General features: G+C 39.3%; 1 protein-coding gene across 2 annotated transcripts in view; it reads left to right on the forward strand.

Moving 5' to 3' along the window:
• Positions 1-26,686, forward strand: part of cdkal1 (CDK5 regulatory subunit associated protein 1-like 1) — a 224,692-nt gene that overhangs the window by 186,045 nt on the left and 11,961 nt on the right. For both annotated transcript variants that reach the window (XM_071468175.1, XM_071468177.1), the window contains exons 13-14: positions 18,907-18,990; positions 23,224-23,388. In XM_071468175.1, the coding sequence (XP_071324276.1) occupies positions 18,907-18,990; positions 23,224-23,388 (249 nt within the window). The remainder of the gene's footprint in view (positions 1-18,906; positions 18,991-23,223; positions 23,389-26,686) is intronic.

Below are 26,686 nucleotides of genomic sequence, written 5' to 3' on the forward strand. Positions count from 1 at the left end.
AGCCTACAGGATTTTCACCTTTTTAGCCACTGCCTTCACATTTGACATCGGATAGTGTGGCCAACTCAATACTGCAGATGAAAAATAATATATATCAGCTTTTGTAAATAATACATCAAATATATAGGTTGGTCTTGGAGTCATAGTATCAAAAAAGATTGTTATAAAAAATCCACGAATGACTCTTATCTGCAGAAACATTATGTACATTTTTACCCAGAAGAGTAAAAAAGGAGGAGGAGGAAGGGACTATGTCCCTAAAAAAGGACAAATATTTAGTTAAATGAAAGTTTTCCCTTTAGAAGACTCAAGCAGGTTGTGGGTGTTTTAATAAACACAGTATTTATTCACACAGTCATACACCATATTATTTGATTCTTAACACATTAGATAATGTTTTGCTTTAACAGGTTTTTTATAAAACCCACAATCCTGTTGGTAATGGTGGCTCCTTCTAGTGCTCCAGTAACCTCCTATTGACCCAGCCCGCGTGTGTTGCAGCTGTAACATTGCTGAATCTGTCTGTATACTGGAGAATCCCATGGCGTTTGGCCTCAATTTCCATATAAAATTTCCTTTTTTTTTTATACATGAACAATTCAATCTGTATAGATTAAGACGTGTGTGTGTGTGTGTGTGTGTGTGTGTGTGTGTCCATGTCCATGTTTGGCTTTTCTGTCTCTCATAGACCTTGCACCTCCTCATAGATTTAATGACTCATTTGTCAAGGGGGACAGCAAGTAGAAAGATGTAAAATAAAAGAGAGAAAGATAAACAGAGACTGCAGTTCATGTTAGAAGCAGGCCTGTGTGAAAGGCAGTCATAGATGGAGAATGACAGAAGATAAAAGGGAAAGAGAGAGAGGCAGACCAGTTCCAGTCATCTCCTCTCATGCAGAAGTGATGTGCTGCCTTGAGCGCGATCATTTCCAGGAACTTCAGCGTAAACAAATTAAGTCAGAGTATCCCTACAGCATATCTGGAAATGTGCTATATGTGCATTTTTTAGTGTGTGTTCTTGAATCTGTGTCTTTTCAAACCCTCTATGTTTTGGTTTTGTGTGTGAGTCAGTTTGTGTACATGTGGTGTCTGTATCACTATGTGTGTGGCTGATATGCTTGTGACACAAAGGAATCCCTTTCCATGCGCATGTGTATGAGTATTTAGTGCATCTTGACTGCTGTACTCTGAGGCAATGTGTGTACAAGTCACTCCAAGGCCACATTGTTATCACATTGTTTGGTGAATGTTATTTTTTTTCTCATGGACAACACACGTGGTGACAGCAAGTCCTCAAGCTAGAGACGAGCTAAAATGCAACCAGTGTAATTCATTCCCCTTCAGCAACAACAGTATAGTCTATAGGATATCTCTTTGTCCTCTGATAAATGTATAACCTTTTACACATCTGGCACTTGCTTTAGGAGAATTCAAATTATTAAGGACACAGGCTGATTATTTACTTACTGTGGGGTAAATTGTCAGTTGTGTTTGGCTCATGTTATTTGACAGATAATGTAAATGGATTTTGTTATTTGTGGAGGTGGAGGTGCCAGGAGTGCATCGACAACCAGTACTTCAGGCTTTTGCTCAGGATGTGCAGCTTATTTCTCTAATGTTTGATATATGAAGATGGAGCTGTGCTTGAAATCCCACAGTGCATTGTTGCAGAACTGTACATTTGTTTTTGTATACCGTTGCACTTTGCTATACAGTATATACAACGTTAAGGATCTATGTGCATATATGCACTATTTATTATGATATACTTGGCTGTGCATCTGTATAGCTCACATAAACATTATTTACCACATTCCTATGCTACAATAGTAGATAAGTTGGTTTTCTAATTTATTATTTTTATTGCTCATTGTTTTAGAATGTTTAGCTTTTGGGTTTTTTTTGTTTGCATTGTTATTTTGTTTTCACTTTTATAACACTTTTATACTTTCTAGGAAAAATATTTCAATGTGTTGCATGTAATTTACAACCGTATTACATGACAGACATGTGTTCCTTTTCATTTTACTTTTTTATTTCCCTTTTGCCCAGAACACAGGCCTCATACAGCTGTGCTTCAGGTTCTTACAGAGCACATAGTGTGTTATATGTGTTGGTTCTCACGTTTTGTTTTTTTTATGTTCATTTTAGGCCTAAGCAAAAGTCAGAAGTCATTCAGTGGCTGCACCAGCTTGCTGAAACATTATGTTATGTGATAGCTTATTTTGTGAGTAAATAACACTCCAGAGTTGTACATGAAATGCCTCAGGCCTTTATTGAGGACACAAGTTGTTTATGTATCTAATGTACCATATATGAGTGAATAACCTTTGCTCGCAAGTATGGATCGAATTGAGAACAGTGTGGAGGACTTGTGGAGGACACAGGCTAGTTTATTAATTTAATGTAGTGTGCAGTAATTCTCACTTGCATTGACCTGTTTATGGCTAAATTCCTGTTGACATTAGAGCACAGCAGAGTGCGCACATTTAGCAGGCTAGTGTATGGAGTTGGCAAAACTGCCATAGGCTTTTTTTTGGGTACATACAGTAGGCTTGTTTATGTATCAAGTTCACCACAGGCCAATATGCCAGTTGATGTGTTTTAGTCCAGTGCCTGTTAACAGATGTGAGGAGAGGCAAAAATGGATTTGTTCAGACAAGCAAGGTCATGACAGCCTCTCAAGGCATTATAATTCCATTGATAATGTTTCAAACTGCACTATATGGAGTGAAAGTCAGTCGTGCGTGCAGGTTTCCATCTAGATATTTTAGAGAAATTCGATAACAGGTCTTTTTCGTGCATTAACTTTTCCTGCATGTCTTGCTAACCACCACTTTCCTATAGCTTGGCCAAAAGGGATGTTCCCTACAATATACAACATGCTTTAATATGTCTCTGTCACCTTGACCCAGGCTATATGTTTATGTTTCTGATCATATTGAATTATGCCCTCAACTTTGTAAAGTGTTGTAGCTGTCTACTTCCAGCATTTTCTCACATATAGAGTTGCTTTGATGAGTCCCTAAAAAAACATAATAAATGTGCATTAAGCTTTTTCACTCTCTCAATAAAACACATAGAATGATCGGTTGTATTGAGCACATGCATTTAAGACTCATAGAATACTATAACTGAGAATTTCTTCCCAATTGAATGAAATGTTGTGTGTGTGTGTGTGTGTGTGTATCTGTTTCACAAGTATTGACTTCCTTTTGCACTAAAAGGGATGAATGACAGTTAATGGCACTTATTATTTTTTTAACACACATTTATTGCTGTTCTTCACATCAGATAATATTTACAAATACTTACGTGAAGTGTCACTTTCTACACAATTCAATTCTCGATGCAGCCTCTGTGTTGCATTTAATTATGTGCAGTATTTTAGAAAAGAAGTGAAAATAACTGCTGATATATCATGAAATCGTGAAATAGCTACCAGACTGCTCTTGCGAAATGTAGAAACTTTGTATACGTGTACAGTTTTATCTGTACAAAATGATAGAAATTCATCAGTGTAATGTAATGTCTGTGTGTTTATGTTCCCAGAAAGTGATTTTGTTTTTTCTTCTACTTGCTCGTACATCTGTGTATATGTGTGTATATGGGGTTGTGTTAATGAGTGCAGTAGCTCCAAGCGTCTGCTCTGTGCACAAATTAGCGGAGCCCTCTGTGCCAAACATTGAGGTGTGTGTGTGTTTGTCAGAGGTGATGAATATAGAGAGTCTAATTTTGGATGAACATACAAATCCTATTCAAGGCCCAGCCGTGTGGCTTGTCACACACATGGACACACACACACACACACACACACACACACACACACACACACATACACTCGCAGCATTGGCCGTTTGATAGCCCTGCCACTCAGCCATATGCCACCCAAGGGCCTGGCATCTGTTGCAGCACAAGCACACAGTAACGAGAGACAACCACAGAAGTAATCACTTCTTCTGTGTTGCACACACATACATTTGCATACATGGACATACCCATAAAGAAAAACACACACTCTGTGAAGCCCTCCCTCTTTACCTGACATTTGGGAAGCTCATTCTCTGTATTTAAACAGCATATTTGGAACAACACAAGGATAGGCCTTACATATTGGTCCATGTATCCCCATTTGTTTAGACAGCAAAGCAGAGCTTAGTATGTGCAAAATCAACCCCTTAAAAATGCATACACACATTCAGGGAGGCAAATTCATTGCCATAGGCAGTGCACAAAAGTCAAACACATATACATATACTGTACCTATGAACACATGCAAAGTCACATTCATAATTGTGTCCACACAAAGACACAGACTGGTATAATGCATATTCAAATAATGTTGAAGCCATTTAGACCAGCCTCTCATTTGCATGTGTGCCATTAGTGCACAATCAAGCTGGTGTGACCTGCCAACGTGCCCCCTGCATCATCTACAACACACCACTTTCAGTGAGATATGCATTTATTACATTACATGTCTATGCTGGAAATTCACATTTATCCATTTACAGCTTTCTTTATATTAGAATATCTATCTCGTGGCCATAAATACTATAGAGTATTGGTTATTGTATAAAGTGACTACACATGTACATACTCCATGCTCTTTTATTCCACTCATTTCAGTGTGAAAGGCAATTCAAAGACTTGGCTCACAAAAACAAGTAATCATTAATAGACACACATTTCAACACACTTAGCATTCTGGTCTGAAGTGGTTCGAGGGTTTGAGCTTTTTGTCTGTCTTGTCTACTTCTGATAACTGTTGGTTTGAATAGCACAGCTGTGTGCTAGCAGGCTAGCCTCTTAAAGCCCTGTCTGATTACTACCTGCTCCCATTGATTAATGTTCGTTATGTCTGGGTGTACGTGTGTGTGTGTGTGCGTGTGTGCATGTGTGTGAGTGAATCAGTTCAACCTGACCCCCCCCTCTGCCATAAATCAATCAACACTATTGAAGTGCTAATATTGCCGTCTTTGTGAGCCATTTGCTCATTCAAGTCTCGTCTTGCTGAAGCCAGTCTGACTTTTACTGATGAAGATTTTGACTTGACTTGTGTTTTGACTTTTTTTTCTTTTAGATATTTAAATGGTTTTCCTCTCATGTTTTCATTTAAGTGGGGGAAGATAGACAAACTGGAAGGAAAGGATGAAAGAAAAAGATTCAGTGAGATAATGTCGTTGATTTCTCTCTGTTGGTTGATTGGCTATTGCAGGACCTGGTGCTCCTGTATCACTCAGATGATTGATGGGGTGTTTGAATTGGGTGAGTTAGATGCAAAGCAGAGTTTTGCGAGGTATTTGATCAGAGTAAAAGAGATTAGTAGGAATATTTCCTTTGATTTTTACTAGTTTTTATTCCACAGTTGGTATTTCTTCACTTTCAGTCTGAGATCTCACTTATGAACCTGTTATATCTATATAGATATATTAAGAGAAAATCAAGCAATGTAGGCCTCCTCAGAACTTTTCAATCTATTTATGCTAAACATAAATGACACAGTCAGGGCAACTGCTAAATAACATTAAAGAAAAAAGCTGTTTAAAAAATCATGAATGTCCAATCTGAGCATGTTTTAAACTGAAGTTAATTACATTAGAATCTGCCAAGCGGCCCTTTGTGTGTACACGTCAGCTCTTTTTGATCCTTATAGCCTCTCTCTGTCTTTCTGTCTGTGTGGATTACACCAATAGGAGATATGATATGTTCATTAATTCTCTACAACTGTCCAGACCCATTCTCTGTCAATTTGACATATGCGCACATTCAAGCTGCATATCAAGCTATAGTCTGCAAATTGTCCATACATTGGCCAGTAAAATGGCATACCTCACATTCTTTTCTGCATAACTTGATGGGAATCCCTGTGCCACCCTCTGAAAACCTTTCTTTTTTTTTCCAGTTTTCAGTGTGCTCATTCTCTGCACATGTAGGTTATTATACATGTTTTCATGACGTCCTATCGCTTTCTCTCAGAGAAAGTGTCATGTGCGTCTCTGACACGTGAGTAGATTCATACTACAGCCTTCAGATAAGAAGGATAGCTAAAAGGAAATGCTCACAGCAGTGTCGGTTTATCAACTCTTTTGACCCTGTGGCCGATAAAGAGACAAACTACAACAATGGATGTACTATTTTACCAAGACACTCAACCTATGTTGCATTTACGTTGCTGTGAGAGTGAAAAGGTTCAAGTAAAGACCCCATGGCTCATAACCTTGACATGGAACTTCTAAGGCATTGCAGTTACAATATATTCTATCGCTGCCTTTATACTTTGCAGTCTTTGAGTCACTAACAAAAACACGCTTTTAGGTTCTATTTACAATAGCAAGATGAATCCTGTGGATGTGTGTTTAGAATTCAGCTCAGAGAGGGATAAAAAGAACGACAGAAAGGAGCCAAACACAAGAAAAAAGTAAAATATAGTAAAGAAAGAAACATTTTCAGATAGGAAATTGAAGATGGTTTAATATTATAAAGATGTGTGTATCATTGGGTCAGCTAACTCAGAGAGATCATGGGAAGAGGGTTTAGATATGAAACTGAATAAAGTAGCATTTTTCGTGGCCCGCACTGTCCATTTTGTATATGCCACTGACATCTATACAATTTGTGGCCGTCACTGTCTTTTCTTGCTGATCGTACCAGCATGCCTTTTGGACAACTCGCCTTTCAGCATACATTATTTCTGTCACCTCAAGCTTGCTGTCTGCCTGTAGGGAACTATATTCTGTGGGCATCAAGCTTGACCTTTTATATATACATATGATGTGTACTGTCAGCGCTTTCCAACCCAATGTTCTTTCCATGTTGTACTGTGCCTTTACCAGTAATAGCCCAAGGCTTTGCAGAGTTAACTCTACTACTTTTCTCTCTGCTCCTATAGGAGCTTAACATTTCATTGGTGCCCATTTTCTTGCATCAAGATATCCTGTCAGCGTTTTCTCACTCAGTGTCCTCTTTTTCTCTCATATAGCTAACCAGTAATCACAGAGTGGTCATGTCCAGTTGTAGCTCGTCTGAATTTCTGCTACTTTTCCAACTGTTTCTCTCATATTCTCCTGGAGCAAATACACCTTCTTATGTGGCTCTTTCACTTGTCCAGACATTGTTCCTGGTACAACAATAAAGTCTGAACCTGCCCATGTCATGAAAAGCAGAAAGTGCAAGATCACGTGATAGTAGTATTGTCCTTATATCGACTGTAAGACCCATTTGAATATTATAATGAAAAAATTCTCATTTATTATACAAAGTGGTTTGTAGCAAATTAATAGCACATTGAAGGTGAGTTTACAGATGGTCTTAAAGCAGTTACCATTACTTTGTCTTCACAACATTAGAAGTGATGATGACCTCCATCAAAAGGACTTGTATGTCCCTGGTCACTTGCTGTTTTATGTGTTTGAATATAGATTTTGACATTTTCTACATGTCTGCCCCTTCACTCACTGCAGATGTCCCTGACACTCACATGTGATTACTGTCTAATAAAGCAAACATACAAAAAGATCATTATGAGACAGCAAGCAGAAGAAATTAAATGCATAAGAAAATCAAATCGTTCCTTTTATTTTTCTCCCTCTCTATATGCCCTTGATGCATCTATTGTTTTCTTGTCCTTGGGTACCTGAGTGAGTCAAAGGGAGAAAAAACAGAGTACTTGACAGTCCATCATTGCACCACTTCAGAATGTACCATCAGTGGGACAGATGAAGAGGGCACAAGCATACTGAGCCATGCACACTCACACAAACACATGCAGACTCACATACAGACATACACACAAACGCACACTGACACACAATCTTTAGACCATGAAGAGAACCAAAATGTTGAGTGTCCAAGGGTGAACAATCCAGCAGAGAACATTTCAACCCCCTGTCAGTTTTCTGTGCACACAAGAGAGAAAAGGGAGGAGTACATCGCAATTGTACACAAAACCTAGTATGCAGTATACAATGATGGTTATTAAGCGTTTCCTTGACATTGGTTGACATAGACTGAACTTCTTTGTATTTCTTGTTCAGTTGAGAAGAATACTGCAGTGATGTGAAAGATGAAAACGCAAAGTCCAGATGCAAACCATCTAGTGTATTTTTGAATAATATTTGTCAGGTTTGCAGGAGGATGACAGCTGAAAGTAACAAATGGGGTGGACAAGATATCAGAACCAGCTCTCGGTACAACACAATGCAGTTCAGCAGAGCAACAAACTACAGCCTCTAGAATGGCCATAAAGATGGATAAACACCTGTTTCAACAAAAACTTAACACAATAACCAAGATGGTAGGATTTATTTGTCGATCATGGATGGTTTGCAAAACCTTGATATTTTCAAGTTTGTTGACAATATTTAGAATAAAACTTTTATAACACTGTCATTGCATGGCAATAGCATAGTATTAAGTAGTGTCATTTTAAGGTTACAGTTTGGTTAAGTTTAGTGCTGTGAATGGATGTGTTGTTTGCTTCCACACTCTTACTGTTCCCCCCACGCTGTCTGAATAGCACACTACTGCATGTTTTCCCACTGACTGCTGGCATTGGAGACTGCATTATAGAGGCACAGTTCAACACCAAATACATGTGGAGTGTAGTGCAAATTTTCTTTTGCATTTGAATGAGGGCACCTGTATATTTACACCTACATCTTTCTTTGCATTTGTTTGAAAATCTACCACCTCCCTCACTTGGGAAGGCAGTTGTCGTCTGTCAAATCAACAGACAGCTGTTTTTTTTTTTCACTTCTCCTCTCAGCAGCACACATAATTATCTGGGTCTTATCAGTTTTCCAACCATATTTCCCTTCATCTTTATGACATTTTTATTTGGATTTCTACAATTGCCAAAAGTCAAGAAAAAAGAAGCAAGGAGACATGCATCAAAGGTCATGAGCCGGCTTTTAACCCAGTCAGGCATTAGGAGTACATGATCCTCGCCTCATCCCACAGAGCCACCAGGATGGCCTTGTAGCTCCCGCTTTTTTTCTCCCTTATCAAAACACATACATACATTTCTTTCATTCTAATAGGACGACTGGAGGGCTAGCCTTGAACAGCAATCAGACACGTTCGCTAGATAGCCTGCCTATGCATGTATGATTTGTTGTCTTCAGGTGTGGCCTCCAGTGATAATCATAATCATACTGCTAGTGCCAAGGCATTAGTTTCAGCTGCAGTTATAGATTAATGTGGATGTATAGATGTGTGCATTACACATACACTTCTTCTTACAATCCCTTCCTCTCTCTGTCCCTCTCCTTCTCTCTCTTACACACACACACACACACACACACACACACACACACACACACATACATGAATTACATACACCAAGGCCTCCAGGTCCACAGGGACATAACAGACAATGAGCCTGACAATCACAGCTGAGCTCTGATTGATGCTGCAGTTGCATACACACACAGTTTCAGACACACAGACGCTGTAATACCAAAGGCTTGGTCCCCCCACATCCACCTTAGACATACACACGCACACGCCCCACTATGGTTGAATAAATAAAGGAGTATGGAATATTTTTACGATTTCCAATCACTGTCTTTGTGAGATGTGATGATGACGATTGTGCCCATTCTAGCAGAGGAGAGAAATACATGATCAGTGCTCAATAGTATGAAACCTGGCTTTGGAAGAAGAATTGGTTTAGGCCAGAGGGCATGTGTTACATGGTCTGTCAGGAGGTGCACTCTGCAGTATTTCCTGTAATGAAAGGTGACAGCATTTTTTTTTTGTTATTATTTGATTCATTTCTTTCTTTTTTTTTTCTTCTTTTTTTTGGTCTAAAATGTATCTGTGGAATGATATTGAATGATATCTCAGGGTTTATGTATCGACGGTCAAATCCTAACCCAGTGATGTTTTTATTTATTAAAGCAATTCATGTCAGAGAACTTCACATATTGGAGGAAGAGATAAACTGACAAAATTAGATGTGACTAACTAATCCCACCCAATCTTCTATTCAGTTTCCACCTACATACTTTATTCCGTTGAACTCTTCAATTTTATTCTGTCCAAAAACTTCCTCTGTGACACTTTCTAATCTTTGCTTTAAGACATATTTTTGTCTATGACTAAGTTTATGTGTTCTTGGTGTTTGTGGGGTTGTGTGTCCGTGTGTGTGTGTGTGTGTTTGTGATATCATGCGTTTTAGTAACTGATGTTTCTGAGGCTTTCATTGTGTGTTTTCTGCCATGTCTCTGTTTTGATGTGACTCATTCCAGCATCTGAGACACAAAACAGCCTATGGGCTACTGTCACAGGCCTGTGTGGTTGTGTGTGTGTGTGCGTGTGTGCGCGCGTGTGTGTGTGTGTGTGTGTGTGTGTGTGTGTGTCTGTATACACTTGTGAGAAAGACATCTATCTGTCTCTTCTGACAAACTGGATCTGTCACACTGATGGCAGACTTGACTGTTTTTTTTCTGTTGTTAAAATTGAGGCAATCAACTGTGTATGTGTGTTATTTTTGCATGTTTCCTGTGTAGTTGTACCAGCACTGTATGTTTTGTGTACACAGATGAAACACCACAGTGTATTGTCGAGGAGCGACAGAGTACTTTGTCACATAGCTTTATGATCTTCAGGCCCATGTTTCAAACAACTCATCATTCAGTGCTACCACTTTTCTGTTTCACTCTAATTGTTCTTTCTCTTCTCTCTTTATCTTTATATTCTTTTGTTAAACTGAGCAGATGAAATGTATCAACAATCTTATATGTTTTGACATGATTAACTATGAGCTGCAGTGTGATCTATCCATTGAATATAGGATTCTGTGTGCTTGTTCACTACTAGGTCTGTGGATTACAGTGGAGTCATTTCATTATTGTATGTTTAAATATTTCAGTCAAAACAGCCAAAAAATCAAATGTACTGGATGGTCTTACAGAAAAATAACTTATTAACCACACTGAAAAAATATATGGATAAGGTGAGAAAAGTAAACGCGTTTTGTTGTTGTATTGGATGAAATTTCCCTCTGAGGTTTTAGAATTAGAAGCACCGTGAGAATGTTTTAGAATTAGTTATCAGAGCTGGAGCTGAAAATCAAACCTGCACTAATACTGAACAAAGCCTGTGCAAACAAAAGTTGAGATGTCTATAGCCGGCCGTTGCTGTTGCACTGCCTCTACACTAACCATATTTCCCATTCTTTGTCCCCCTCTCAATGAAACTTCTTGAAAGTCCTTGTCTGACCCAAGTAAGTTATGTGACCTCAGTATTCATGAAAACCAAGCACAATGCTTTGTTTGGTTTGATGATAATAAGAGAACCCTTCTTTGAAAGCCTGTTTTGTAGTAACATCCCCTCACATGTCAAAGTGCTTGCATTGTTAACACTAAAAGTTGTTTGCAGGCAGACAGATTCTTTTTTTTTTTTTTTTTTCCTGTTTCTCACTTTATATACTTTCGGTCTCTTGTGTACTTGCTCGCTTGTCTCTCCTTGCTAAATCAGTATCATGTATAACTTCTTCCTCCTGCTGTGTGTGTGTGTGTGTGTGTGTGTGTGTGTGTGTGTGTGTGTGTGTGTGTGTGTGTGTGTGTGTGTGTGTGTGTGTGTGTGTGTGTGTGAGAGAGAGAGAGAGAGGGAGAGAGAAAGGGGGGTGGGGGATGTAGAGGGAGAGAGAGAGTGGGAGAAAGGCATAGTCTACAGAGGGCCTGGAGGGGGGGGTTGTAGATTTGATGCAGGTGCAGTGTGTTCTGTTTTGGCAAAAACCTCTCACACTTCACAAGCCCTGTTCAGAGAGAGAGAGGGCAGGGATGGCTACAAGAGCCAAGAACACATTAGAGGTATGGTTTAAAACCTCAAGGCACACACACATACAGCTAGGAAAGGCTTCAGCCAAGTGTTTATTCACAAAGGTATATCAGGGTAATTGTTATTAAACTAGCCTGAAGAGATGCCCGGTATAGTGGTGTGTCAGGGTCTTTGTCTGTAGCTTCGTCTCTGTTTTCATGTTGCTCTGTCTCTGTCTCTGTGTGTGTATGAGTGTCTTTATCATGCAAATAAAGTCAGAATTTTGGCTGCCTTGCCTAAAATTTTTCCTTCCTCTTGGCTCCCTCTTTCTCTCTCTCACACCAGGACAGAGGCTGAATTAAGGCGAGGGCAAATATTGCAACTCATTTGTGTTCTTCTCTCCCTCCATCATTATGCATCTCCTCTCTGTTCCTAAATCTCCCACACAAATTTATTTTCATAGCAACTGAATTCTGCTACAATCCACTGCTTCTCTTGATGTTTTTCCTTGAAGTTGGCTGCATGGCAGGTGCTTTGCAATCAATTATATTTACTCAAAACTAGTGAAAGAATAATGACATATAAAAGTTGTGGTAGGGGACGCAAAATATCGATCTCTCTTTTCCTTCTGTGTAAAAGAATCACCTCGGCTGCCGTTAAATTCTTCAGGTCCCAAGTGGCAGGTGAAGTATGACAGTACAACACCTAGGATATTCCAAGTCAGTATTCATCACAATATTAAAAGCCTTGAGAAATAGACCAGTGTAGATAATGTAAATTCTTATTGAAGGCCCCCCAGAAAGGTCAAGCATTTATTTTTGTGACTTTAAGTGACTTATGCAGAGTAAAAGTATTTGGAAAGCACTGTAGACTTACATGGTACATTGCTCTGTTAGAGACTTGGTGAAGAGATTTCGTAATGTCAGCGTGCTCTTACAAATACAAGAAGCTTAGTTTTGGTTTGTGGTGAAAGGATTGATATATGTGTTAACATACAGGGTTTTTTTTCCTCACATTCTAATGTATGTTCACATTTGCAGATACAGTATCTAGGTACATATGTGCATAAATACATGCACTTGTATTTAGTCTCAGGTAGGCAAGTGGATTCTAAGTGGTTTAACATAATAAACATCTGGTTTTAATATTTTCTCTCACTCTGTATTAAATATAAATTCACAAACACAGTATCTGAGGTGTTTGAATATAGGTGTCATGTGTCCTTTAAAGAGCACTTCATTACTCCACAGTCCCCTTGTCTTACTGGCAGGAGTGTTTGTGTATAGGTCTGGTCAAAGCTGAAGGACTTGCAAACTTCCTTTTTTCCACAGTTTACTTTCAGGCATGAGTTAGAAACATTGATTCTTAAAGCAAAGTCCATTCTCCAAAGCTTAAAGCCATTAATTGCAGTATTTCCTCTGCTTTGTACTATTTAAATTTATCCTTTGTAATCAACATTTCATATACTTAAGATTAACCAGACCTCATAAATTGTTCCTAATCATAGTTCTTCTGAACTTTCAAGCAGTCACCGATAATTTAAACATCACAACTAATTTGGCACCACAGATTGTTGGAGCCAGTTGTATCAGACTGTAAATTCAGCGGATATGGATAACACAGCTTTCCTTTCTTTAGTGCAGCCAGATAAATAATGAGTCAGTCTTCTGGCCTAAACCTAAACCTGATATCATAACACTTCTGAAAGGCTGAAAGTACTGGGAAGAAAGATATTTGAACATACTGTAGAATACAGGTGAGAGCAGTGCATGAACAGACAGATAAGGAGTCAGTTTATCGACTGAGAAAAGTACCTCCAGCTGCTACAGGTGGTACAATTGGGTGTGTATGTGTGTGAACATGAATTGATTGGCCTCGACTGCTTTGTAGAGGGTTTGTAGAGGACAAAGATTTGAAAACCACACAGAGATAGTTCTGGCATTTAAAGAGCTTATGGTGTACTATTTTTGCATAAATATCTTTTTCAGTTTTCTCTAACCTTCCTTGCTTCTGTCTATCCCTCCTGTCATCCTATATAGCTTCTTCATTCAGTCTTCTTTCTCATGTTGTTAGTGTATTATTCTGTGTAAATTATTTATGCTTTGGCCTTGTTCCAAACAGTTTGGATAACTTTGATCTATGCTGATTTTACATTTGTCTCCCCCCAAACATTTAACCAACGCCATCAGTAATCCCCTCAGTATTTGTGGCAAACACTGAAAAGTTTGAGTCTCTTTCACTTTGAGTTTGACTTTGAGGGTAAAACAAAATACCCAAACCAGCAGGGGTGTTTTTTCTTCCTCTTTCAAGAGGCTTATTCAAAGAGAACCTCCAAAAGATCAGAGCATCTCTCTTCAGCCCTGTTAAATCACTCCCCACAACGATTATTTAGCAGGCAACAAAACAAAATATCTTTCTACATGGTGCTACAGAGGGCTGCGTGTGTGCATGTTTGTGTGTAACAGTTGATCTGTGTGTGTGTGTGTGTGTGTGTGTGTGTGTGTGTGTGTGTGTGTGTGTGTGTGTGTGCTGGTGATTGCATGTTTGTGATATTTTGGCAATGTTTGTGAGGAACAAGGCATATCATATTCTTCCCTCCGTCTGTGTGTGTGTGTGTGTGTGTGTAAAGAGAGCAAGAGTGTGTACAGGAATGATAGGAGCAGGTAACAATTAGAGAACAATAATGATAAATGGAGAAAATAAGGCAAGTGGGTCTTAAAGAGTAAGAGAGAGTGATGCATAAATGTACAATGAGTGGGTAAGTGGATTTCAGCTCTGTGTTACATAAGCCTTGACAGGGGGGTCTCTCAGCACAGCACCATGTATAGAATTTATTCTACACTAATAAAAGTACTTTGATATAGATAGCCAAAAAAACAGAGGACTCCACTGCAGCATCGAATGCAGGATACTATGATTTTAAACCTTCTTTTGGACTCATGATGGAGACAGTTCAACTTGTTACAGTATGTGAATACACACCCTCAAGTGCTTTGACTGACCCTGGTTGATTGGATAAGCCAAGTTTTAACTCACAAAGTATTTTGTTAGCAAAACCTGTACACATGTTTATTCATGCAGTTATCCAATCAGTCAGTCATATGGTAGAAGTGTAAGGCATAAAATCCTGCAGACACAGGTCAGGAACTGCAGTTAATGTGCACATCAAACATCAGGATGGGAAGAAATGTGATCTGATGATGTGAAACACCTTGGTTATGAGAAAGGTCATAGGAGAATGACAAGAAAGGCTACAGTAACTCAGATAACCACTCTTTACAACTGCGGTGAGCAGCATGCACAACATGTCAAACCTTGAGGAGGATCGGCTGCAACAGCAGAGGATCACGTCGTGTTCCACTCCTGTCGGCCAAGAACAGAAATCTGAGGCTGCAGTCGGCACAGGCCCAAAACAAAAACATAGTCTGCTCTGATGAATCTGGATTTCTGCTGAGGCACGCAGACGGATTGGGTCAGAACTTAGTATTAACAGCATGAATCCATGGACCCAACCTTCTTTTGTCAACAGTACAGACTGGTGGTGGTGGTGTGATGGTGTGAGGAATGTTTTCTTGGTTCACTTCGGGCCAAATATTACCAGTCATCATGGTTTGAATGTCACAGCCTATCTGAGTACTGGTGCTCACCATTTAAACCCCTTTATGGCCAAATTCTTCTTCTAATGGCTGCTCCCAGGTGTGTAGTCTGGCTGATGGCTGTTATTCGGCCATTATTGCTGCTTTGATTGGTGTTTACACTGTACTAAAATGGTTGTTACATCATCATCAAAATCTTTATAGTATATTGTATTAAAGAATTGTAAAATTTTCCATCCTTAACTGATAATTTAGTGTGAGCATAAAAGGAGTGAGGGTTAATGCAGTCCATTTTCAGAAAAAACTAAAATAATCTAGCATGTCCTCATCGCAGACATATTTGGCTTCCCATGTATTATGACCTCAGTTGCGCTATATCACATTCAAAGTAAATGTGATTTTAGTATAAATTATATACTGTCTTTACTATTGCTTGTTCAGTATGGTCAAATTTGCAGCACAACAGGTGTATAATCAGCCTTTTTTAATATTGACTAATATCACCTTATGCAACAGTCTGGCTTTCCTTTCCTTTCAGTCTGGTTAGAAACATAATTCAGCTGCATGGTACAAAATAAAAGGCCACTGATGCAGCAAGATATTTTGGATGATGTTCAGGTGAATTGCTCCTTTTATTTTTGACGTAGATGAAAATGTTGATTACAATTCAAAGCCACAGTTCTCTCATTATCCTTGTTATGATGCAGATTAATTATCAATTAAACTCATGATCCCACAGATCTGTAGTGGATCTACTGTGCATCATGGGATGTTATTCTCTGGATGGCGAAGTAAATCCACGTCTTACTGTGCAAAGACGCACACACGCGCCTGCACGCATTATTTGGTATTCTGTGCTGTTTTTCAATAGATGGAGTAAATACAAATCTAAACGCAGACTCTTAGGAAAGACAAGCAGCCACACAAGCAGAAACCAACACATATATTACAATAACACACCCTCACACAGACACACAGACCTTGTGGTTTGGTGCACAGAAGTGTGCAGCTCTTCCAACTATTGATTTACTAAAGTCACTCCATTCTCATATTTATCATTATCTATGCTAGGGTATGTTCATGTATGATCATCCTCTTATTCACAGTTCCATCAACATTGGGATATACCTTAATCCCAGATTATTGCTCTCGTTACTTGTTAAGGTATGGATTAGTTATTATCAAGGCTGGCAGATCCATACAAATTCACATCATATACATCTAGCTTCCAGTTCTGTCCCTGCGTCTCTCCTCTGGGACACAGTGCAAGGCTGAAAACCAAATGAACACCACCAAGAGGCTTTGGTAAGGTGGACTGTTGTTTGACACAGAGCATCTTGTTCCCATGTTTTTAAAGAGGTACTGCTCTACGCCTTTGCTGTAGGACTGAATATGTAAAGAAATATTTTCTCCAAAGTGATACATCTGTTTGGAAAAGTGAAAAAACTTAGAAAATAGTACATAGGCAAAACAAATTATGGTCATTAGTCAGTAGTTGATGATTAACAGATTTACAAACATTAACAGATGAGTTCTCTGTATTGTAAGTGCATTTAAAAGACAAACAGCAACACCTTTTCCCCTAAATATATGTGCAACACTGTGAATAGTCTTTCTTCATTTGCTCAGGATTTTAGGCTCACAGCAGAGACATCTGTCTTCAATTCAAAGGAGCAAACAAAAGGCCCAAATCAAATGTTCACCATCCAGTAATAATGTTCAAAGGATATTTTTTCCAGCCTCTTTTTCCGAAAATTGCTCTGTTTGCAGGAAGCAGTGATTTATTTGGTCTCTTTTTAAGTCTGTCAGCATGCCTGTGCAGGTGTTGGAACACACATGCACAGTAAAATCAGTAAAAAAGAAAAGCAAAGGATGAGAGGGAATTATAGTGGAAGGAAGAGAGGTGTGAACAACAAAGAGCCCAGAGATAGGAGAGAGGGATGTAGGCGAAAGGATAAGGGCAGGAAGGAGGGATGAAAAGAGCACAGAAGATGGGCGTCTGCAAAAATGGAAACACCCTGAGCAATGTGTCAGAGCCATGACTTCTAAGGCTCTGACATATTGCCAAGGAAATGATCAGTCAGCACAGTTTTACAGTACAGGCCCATCACTGACAGAGTTAAAATGCAAATACTGCCCATTGAGACTACAGGACATTCTGTTCTCAACATTTGACTGTATGTTGCTGATATTTAAAAGTCAGGTGGTTTATGATTTGCAGCACTCTGGTGGCTTCTTACAATAGAAGAAGATTTGCATGTTTTTTAATGGCAAAATGAATGTAAAGCGTCTCATCTAGGGACTGTTTTCAGCTGACATTAATGTGGTTCCTGAGTGATCATATTTGTGCACTAATGACTAAAAACACACTATTACAGGTGTAAATCATAGACTGTCAATAAAGATGGACGTAGCCCTCTTGACGTCACCCATAGGTTTCTGAGGAGCGATTTTGAAGCTCACTCGTCGCTATCTTGCCAGTGCTTGACTCCGCCGAACCCCCGGCTAATCCAAAAAAGAGGTGGGGCGTTGTCATGAACGAGGAAAATTATCTATAGAGACCAAAAGCATTTTTGTACCAGGCTGTAAACATGTTTATTTCTGCTGTAAAGTTGGACCTTTTAAGATGGGAGTCTATGGGGATTGACTCACTTTTGGAGCCAGCCTCAAGCGGCCATTTGAAGAAGTGCAATTTTTCACACTTCCATGTTGTCTTCATTTTTTAAGCGTCGGAGGTTGCAGCTTGGTGTTAATTTGCTCAAGATGAACTGTGCATCATACAGGACACTTCAGGAGATGTATTAGGCCAAACTAACAGCAAGGTATTGGCTTCCCCCATTCACAAAAATGTACAATGAAAAGAGTGAGGACCCAACCATGAAGCACAGTCAAATATTTGTCCAAACTGAAGAGTCAAGACACTTGTCCATGGGGGAATAAGTGAGAAAAGATATCTCCCTTTCTGGCTAAATCAGTCCTAAGGTGGTTTTATTCATGCTTGCACTACTTTCAACAAAGTTCTCCTTTTCTCTTCTTTTTGCTTCTTTGAGTCAATAACATTCTTCAACAAAAATTGTACTTTGTCATTATGCCCTGCACTAAATTTCTTGCTAGAGAGGCCTTGTAGTATTTGATTTTCTGATGTCCTGAATAGACTGTTTTCTGTAAGCATTTGAATTGTATCTCGTGTAGCCTTGTAGTTTTTTTTTTTTCTTCTTTTCATTCAGTTTCCTTTTTTTTTGTAAGGACCTTAGTTGAATAGTGTTCACTATCCTCTAAGCCAAAGCACTAAAACTGAAGTGGCCCAGGACCTTGAGATTGTAATTAAATGGTGAACTGCACTGCACAGAAAACATGAAATAACATGAAAGAGCAAAACTTTGATTGAATTGGGATCTTGATGAATAGAAGAATAGTGCATTACCAAGGCAGCTTGTGTTGAATTAAAACTAAAGGTGGTACACAGCACTCATACATAGCCAGTGCTTATATATGTATCATAAAGTTTCATGTTTTTTTCTCTATCTCTGTCATTCTCTGTGCAGGTAGGGGAGAGGCAACATGTGTTGGTGACAGAAGAGTCATTTGATGCCCAATACTACGTGGCTCACAACAAGTTCTACGAACAGGTAAAAATGTTTATCAAAATACTTAAAAGTATGACTTATGCACAAGTTGGAATGAGTGTCCTTTTTCCCCAGCACATTCGAAACAACCACAATTTTTAACAATAGCAAATTTCAAAGTGTACTAGAATATTTTCTCCATATTGGACACAGCTTAATTTTATTTAAATGACAGTGCTACATTGCACTAATGCATCACCTAAGTCACCTAAAATTATATTATATTTTGTAATATTTCATTTGAATAAAAGAAACACACTGATTTAATGGTGTTATAGCAAGGTTTGTTGAACTTAAGTCATAAAAATAACTATTTCTATCATTTATTAACCTTCATTTGGTGATCACATTTTGTTGATGTTTCATTAAAGTTGCACTGGAATGTTTGTTGACACACATGCATTAGATGAATCCTAAAATAGTTGAGTTGGCGTGCACACTCCATCCGCCATCGAAAACATAGAGTGAAAAAGCTGTAAATTAATCTGCATTTGATGAATATTTTTGCGCATGTGAAGCTAATCCAACGCTTCCTCATTTTCACACTTAGTAAATCAGATCAGAAGCTTTGCTTTGCATGTCACAGAAGTACTCACAGCAGGTGTCAGAAGCTTAAGCTTGCATTGACTAAAGTAGGTTAGCAGTAATATCACACGTACAAATACACACACACAAACACCCTGCGGTGGTCATGAGAGCATTTGGCGGCTGATAGCGGCAGAACGTTCTGCTTTTTTTTACTGTACCAACATTAAGGTCAGCCCTAAAGACATGAACATTCCATCCTACACACACACAGGCACACACACACACACACACACAGCTGTTCACACACACACACACACACACACCCGCATGGCTTCAAAGACCCTCTCTCAACCTGTGAAAAATTCACTTTAAAACATCTTCAAATAAATCAATTTCCTCCTGCTTTAACCATCATCAGAAACATGTTTGAAGTTATGCTTTTTATTAGCAGGGAGGGCAGGGGATGGTAATAATTTTTCCTCCCTTCCACTTTCCTCTCCTCCCCTCCTCTCCTCCTCCTTTGCACCTCCCTCTGCAGGCTATAAACTTAAGTTACAAGTGTCACTCAGTTCATGTGTGTTGTACGAGTGCACACTCCTTCATGCATTTGTGCATTTGTGCATATGCAGGCATGTATGTCGTGTGTATCGGTTGACCGTACTCAAGAGGAGAGCTTTGATGTTTTCGCTTCCCCAGTTTTTTTGGACATCAAGTATTTGCCATGTACTCCTAAATCACACTTTGACTTGGAAAAAAAGAACATGAAAACACTATGTACCAATATCTTCCTGAGTCTTTCCCCCCAGGGGATATATCCCTATATCTTGCATGCTGTCTACACTCATGGGACACACAGACGCATGCAGTACATACACCTGAGGGTGTACACACATTGTGTTACAGAGGCCTGACTCACAGTTTAAGTATTGTTTTGAGAATCCCCTCTCAGTCTTCCTCACATGTATCTCTACCTCCCTAAAGACTGTACATCTGATCACTCTAAGAACCCAATTTTTATTCTTTGTGCAATAATCTAAATGCATATGAAAAGTAAAGCTTAAATCTCATTGTACATCATTCAAAATAAAAGCATCAGTCACATGCCACAGGTTTGAAGTGTTGGATGAAAAAAGGATCAAAAGAGAAGAAAGTAGGGAGAGAGAGAGAGAGAGAAGCAAACGGTAGAGCAGTTCTGCTGGGAGGAGTGGGTGGTGTGGGTGGGTGTCGCGGAGTTGAGTTGCAGGAGAAAAAATGGGAAAGTCAAGGGTCAGGAAAGAAGTGAAAAGAGTAGTGGGAGCAAAGAAAAGGACGGAAGGAGGTAGAGAGGGGGTGGGTGGGTGGAGGAAAGTGGGGAATAAGGTAGAGAGGTGTGAGTGTGAACAAATGGCCTAGTTTCACTTTTACACCATCAGATGGATATCTATCCTGACGGGTATAATAGGCACCCAACCCACCTGGGTGTGTGTGCGTGTGTGTGTGTGTGTGTGTGTGTGAGGTTGGGTGAGGAAGTAGGAGGGGGGTTCCCAATGAAATCGGACAAGCTCTTTCATCATTTAATCACCCTGTAATGGGCCTTGAATGACCCTCTCTCTCTCTCTCTCTCTCTCTCTCTCTCTCTCTCTCTCTCTCTCTCACACACTCACACACACACACACACGCACTTTCACTCTCTTTTCTCTTTCTCTCTCTCTTTCTTCCTCTCTCTCTCTTTTGCTCTCTCTCTCACCTAAGTCCCTCACAGCCCTGTTGTGTTTTACCTCTCTGCTCTCAGCCTGGTTACTTACACACTACTTAGACACACGTACACACACGCGCACACCCTCTCACAGTGGTCAGAGTGTCGAGCAGCAGGTGTGTTGATTAGGCAGGTGTGGCACTGGCTGTGTGTCTGTCTGGCCTGTTCTCCATCTCCTATCATATTCCACCAGCTGGATAAAGACTGACAGATTAACACTGAACCAGGTGTAGTCCTGCCATCACAGCAGTAACACTCCCTCCACCAGTTCACATGCTATTCTCTGCCCAGTCAGTAGCTTAGCCCTGCAGAGCCCTGTAATGGTTAGACAGACCACCAGATGATCTGAGTCAGCACGCAGCCTGCTGAAGTGTACTTGGGCGAGATATTGAATCCTAGCTTGTCCAAGGTTGCTGGTCTGCTGCTAAGCCCAGTCTCTGATCTGCATGTGGAAAGAGGCAAGCAAAAAGAGAATTTACGTCAAGGAACAGTAAATTATCACATTATCATTATAATAAAGTTATTACTCATTACTCATTACTCAAATTTGTTTAATAATCTGGTATATATCAGTGGAAACCATTTATAGTGATCACATATGTCCATAAACGGATGATTATTATAACCAAATTTTTTCTATTTTCTTTATTTCTAATGCAGTTTAGCACCTAATTGACATTTGTATATTTATTGCATGATTTTTTTTTTGCCATATGTTGTCATGTATGAAAAGACCCAAAATGAGCACTGTAAATGGACGATGTGATTATTATAAAGTAATTACTTAAGCAGCATTTGTTTATGAATGATTCTGTGCCAAGCTTTTGATCCACATAACGGGTTGATCACTGTAACTGTAATCACTACGAGTAGTTTCCACTTTAATTCCAAAGGAAATTGTCAGTGCACTGTCAGTTTGCCATAAAGGCTCAGCTGCGTTCATGTCTGTTTAATTCAGAAAGGGTAACATCAATTTTCAAATGCTACGGATTACTTATATACAGGGAGCCTTTTTCTTTCATTTGGTAAATAGAATAAATCAAGGGATGTTTACTAAGAAAACCTGCATTTTAGTTGTGATTATAATTTCCACAAGCTCTTATGACTGCAGTTTTAAATCCCACCAATAATCATAACACCAATCATTCTATTAGTGTTTACCAGAGAGATTGAATTTGAAAGCAAGAGCTAAAGAAAAGGGGTAAATCAGTAAAAATAATCACTGTCAATCTGTCAATTTTGTGGTTAGTTTGAAAATTGTTTTGAAAGGAAAAGCATTTGCATATGATCTTTATTTACAGGGGTAAGTCATTAAGAACAAATTCCATTTCACACTAAGCCGTAATTATAACTCTTTGTTTTCTCTTCTCTCCTGCTGTGATCAGCCGAGATTTATAGTTGCCATGGTGAAATAATAAGACAAACCAGCAAATCCCACTGGTTTATCTCACAGCTGTTGCCGTAGTTTTTGACCTTGAGGGCTTCCATAAATGGAACTGAAAACACTCAGCCCTGTGTTTTTTTTTTGTAAGCATGCAGAGCCTAGCTGAAAAACAATGAGGGGGAGCATTGGGGAAAACAGTTTTGAACAGTGGTTAATTGAAAATGTAATTGACAGATGTGAAAAAACATGCAGAGGGTTGGTTATTTAGTGGAACAGAAAGTTATAGAGGTCTGCCTTAATGGGCAATTGCCAACAAGTTGCTGGATTTATTTCACCTGTGGGCACTAAGTGCAGTGACTAAATGACATGTTACTGTTGTACTCTACCTCATGAACTTCCAGCTTTCACTCACAAGTATTAATATTATCCATTGTCCTCTTCCTCTTTGAAGTTTTGGCAATAGAATGTGGTTTATTTTGTGGTTTTTCATTGTAACTGCTGCACTGAATGAAATCCCAAAAGTGAAATAATTATTATTTTTAGGTTCATCGGGTGACATCGGGAATGATATGTTGCTCCTGGTTTGCAGGTGCTGGTGCCTCAGAGGGCTGAGTTCAAAGGGAAGATGATTGAGGTGGACATCTACGAGGCAGGAAAACACTTCCTCAGAGGCCGGCCAGTAGAAGACAGTAAGCCGTTCACTCCATCCATCGCTGCACCACTTCAGAAAGGAGAGGTGTCTGGCCTGATGCAGGTAAACAAACACACATGCACACCTGCCCACAGGTACAGAGTAGTTAAATGCACACCTACAACTGCATTTATGCCCAATTCACTGGATCAAACAGATGCATGTATGTAAAACAGTCATTGCTTCATGGCTGTACCGCCAAAGAATACAGCACACCAGAATTAGTATTAATCATAGTAAATTGTACATATGTAGTATACACCTCAAAGTAGAGTTAACTAGATGTCAGGAATAAATTAAAATACAGGTAAATCATGACACAAAAAGTAAGTATATGGAATGGAAACTAGAAAGCCAAGGGATCCTGAGGAGTGCAGGTACACAGGTTAAAAACACTTTTCAAAAATAGAGCACTGAAAGTGTTTTTTAAACAATACCACACATTTATTTAGTAGCGATGTGAATATGTCTCTCTCCGACGACAACGTGAATAGATACGTTTGTAAAGATACCATACAATGTAGTTTGATTCAGCTACAAATTAACATTAACTAACTACATTTCTTCAACATGAATATATAAATGTATAAGGTTTGAGTAATTGCTTTTAAAATATAAATCTAAACACTGCTTGAATTTGTATTTATGTTGAAATATTGAGCCAGGTATGACCCAGGAAATACTGTCACACAAACAAGAGTTAACATGAGCAGTGACGTACACACTGCGTTTTGTGGTCACTGATATGATACGAATTGAGTACCGCTTACTTTGGTCCCCAAGTCGATGTCATCCATCAAAACTTGGTATTTTCAGCAATGCTATATGGGCACATATTGTTGATATTGTAGATAAACCATAATCATGATAACCAATTAGCATTAGCATAATCCGTTTGAAGCGCAGAAGTACACAGAGAGAAACTCACTGGAAAAACTGGTATCAGTCATTTCAGTTTTGTTTCAAATTTTAGACAGAATTTTGTTTGCATCTTGATTGTAGCCATATATTTCACCCTTCTATCAATGTACCTGTATGTATTGGTTAATTGCAATATTAAGTATTTTTTCCTAATAAAATCACTAAGGAATTCAGAGCAGGCTATGTTTAGCAACTACAAATCAGTTGGCATATTCAAGCGACTGCTTACTCATATTTTTCAGGTAATGAGAGAACCAACTCTACATCTGTCAAGCTCTCACTGTGTGTTCTTTTCTAATCAAAACTATAAAAGTTGTGTTTACAACAGGCTATTTAAAATTTCTCCTGTCAGCAAATTAATAAGTGTGTGTGCGTGTGTGTGTGTGCATGTGTGTGTGTGTGTGTGTGTATGTGTATGTGTTCTGTTAATGGCTTCTGCAGTTTGGAAAAAGCGCCAGTGTATCAGGCATGAGATAAGTAATTTTAAGATAAGCTGTGGCTGGCTAAACTGTCCTCTGCTTCCTTCCCACCACATACACACCAACCTCATGCACACACACACACACACACACAAACACACACCATGTTAATGTATCTGTTTCACTGCATGTTATTTCACTCTGACTAGCTGTAGCTTATAGCTCAGGACATGGAGCCACAGAGCAGAATATGATACACTTTCTAATTTCACACTCCATCAGCCTTTACTGCCAGAAAGAGAGGGAGGGGAACCAAGGAACAGACAGAGACATGAGAGAGAGCGAGAGGGACACTGATGAAGAGGAATGCATACAGAGAGACAGAAATGGTTGGCAGAGAATGAGATAAAAAAGAAAAGAGAGAGAAAGGTTTCACTGCTAGCCAAGCAACACATCACTCAGCAATGAAAAGTTCAGCAGTGGGGGCTAGACCTTGTAAAACCCATAAAGTCTGCAGCCTATCAAACACACACTCTTGCATTAGTTTTCCCCCACTTACTTTCCTCAACACGCCAAGGCTTTAATTTTTCTTGGATTGATGTAACAACACATTCACTCTTTTGCAGATAGATTCATACATACACGTCACTCTCTAACACACACTGTCTCTCACACACTTTGTCTGGCCCTAATACTGTAAATACCTTTGTCCAGATATTTCTCTAAAATCTAAATGTGTCTCAGGAGGTTTTGTCAGAGGAAAATGGAGGTAAAGTCATCATCTCCACCTTTGACTTGCTTTAGGAGAGAATTAATTTAGAGAGCTAGAGGTTGTCAGAGGGGGTGGAGAGCGTCTCTGTCTTCTAATGTGAGCACTGTTTTCAGTTTTTGCTTTAAGCACTTCCTTGAAATAGCAATAGCTGAACAGAGCCCGTCATCAGTTTGTTTCTGTTTTTCTGTGCACACACCTAGTTCTTTGAGGTTTTTGGAGGAAGTATAAAATTTATTCTGGTTATTTGTGCGTATGGGTAAAGTCAGTGATGAGCTGGGCTGAGAACAAGATTTGCAACCACAGTAAAAGGACATCCTTGCAACAGCAACAGAAGTGGAAACGGTTATAAAATAAAAGATAGTGAAACTAAATGAGCACTTCTTAAGGTATGGTTTAAAATATGAGCACATTAGAGGAAGTGATAAGCGACTGAATGAGAAACAAATTTAAACCAGCAGACACATAGAGAGACAGACAGAGGTTGACTGGCAGATCAGTGTATGTTGTACAGCAGTGGTGCAAAAATTCATTAATGCTCATCTCTGCTGTCCACAGCATATTGGCAATTAACTATTAACTAATGTTGTTATATTAAGTGACCTCCAATCATGTTGCTGATGATCTGTAATCCATAGTCCTTATGACCTGCATTGCCAGCTATTAATGATAGCAGAATGGCACTGGAGCATAGTGCTAATAGATAAGTGACCTAATGGCTTGAAAACACAGCAGTATCAGCAAACTACACACACTGACACAATTAGAGCACAGGCCTCTGGCATATATGATATACGCTGAGGACGGTGTACTTGACAGCTGTGTGTCCAGTGTCTGTATTCAGTATTATACAGACACTGGATTGAACATACTTAAGCACACACATGCATTCAGTACAGTCTGGCACTAGCATGGCCACACACACACACACACACACACACACACACTGGTGGCTGGCCTATACATATTTGAAGACCATCTATTTTCTATGAGTCTCTGCAGGAGTCCACCACACACTGAGCCGAATGTGTGTGTGAGATGAATGAGTGATTAGGGAAAGGCAGATAGACACCATCAACCACCCACCCCACCCCCCACCCATGTGTTGCAGCAAGGTCTATAATTACAGGCTTTTGGTAGAGAATGAGGAAAAAAACGAGAAGAATACAGGACCGGGATAGGCGGACGGAGTCTGAGCTTTGTTGCTTCATCTAAGATGCAGAGGAGCATTGTAAGAGAAAGTGAGAAAAAG

Source organism: Trachinotus anak, unplaced genomic scaffold, assembly GCF_046630095.1.
Source record: "Trachinotus anak isolate AG129_WGS33_773 ecotype Australia unplaced genomic scaffold, CSIRO_AGI_Tana_v1 ptg000032l, whole genome shotgun sequence".
Lineage (NCBI taxonomy): Eukaryota > Metazoa > Chordata > Actinopteri > Carangiformes > Carangidae > Trachinotus > Trachinotus anak.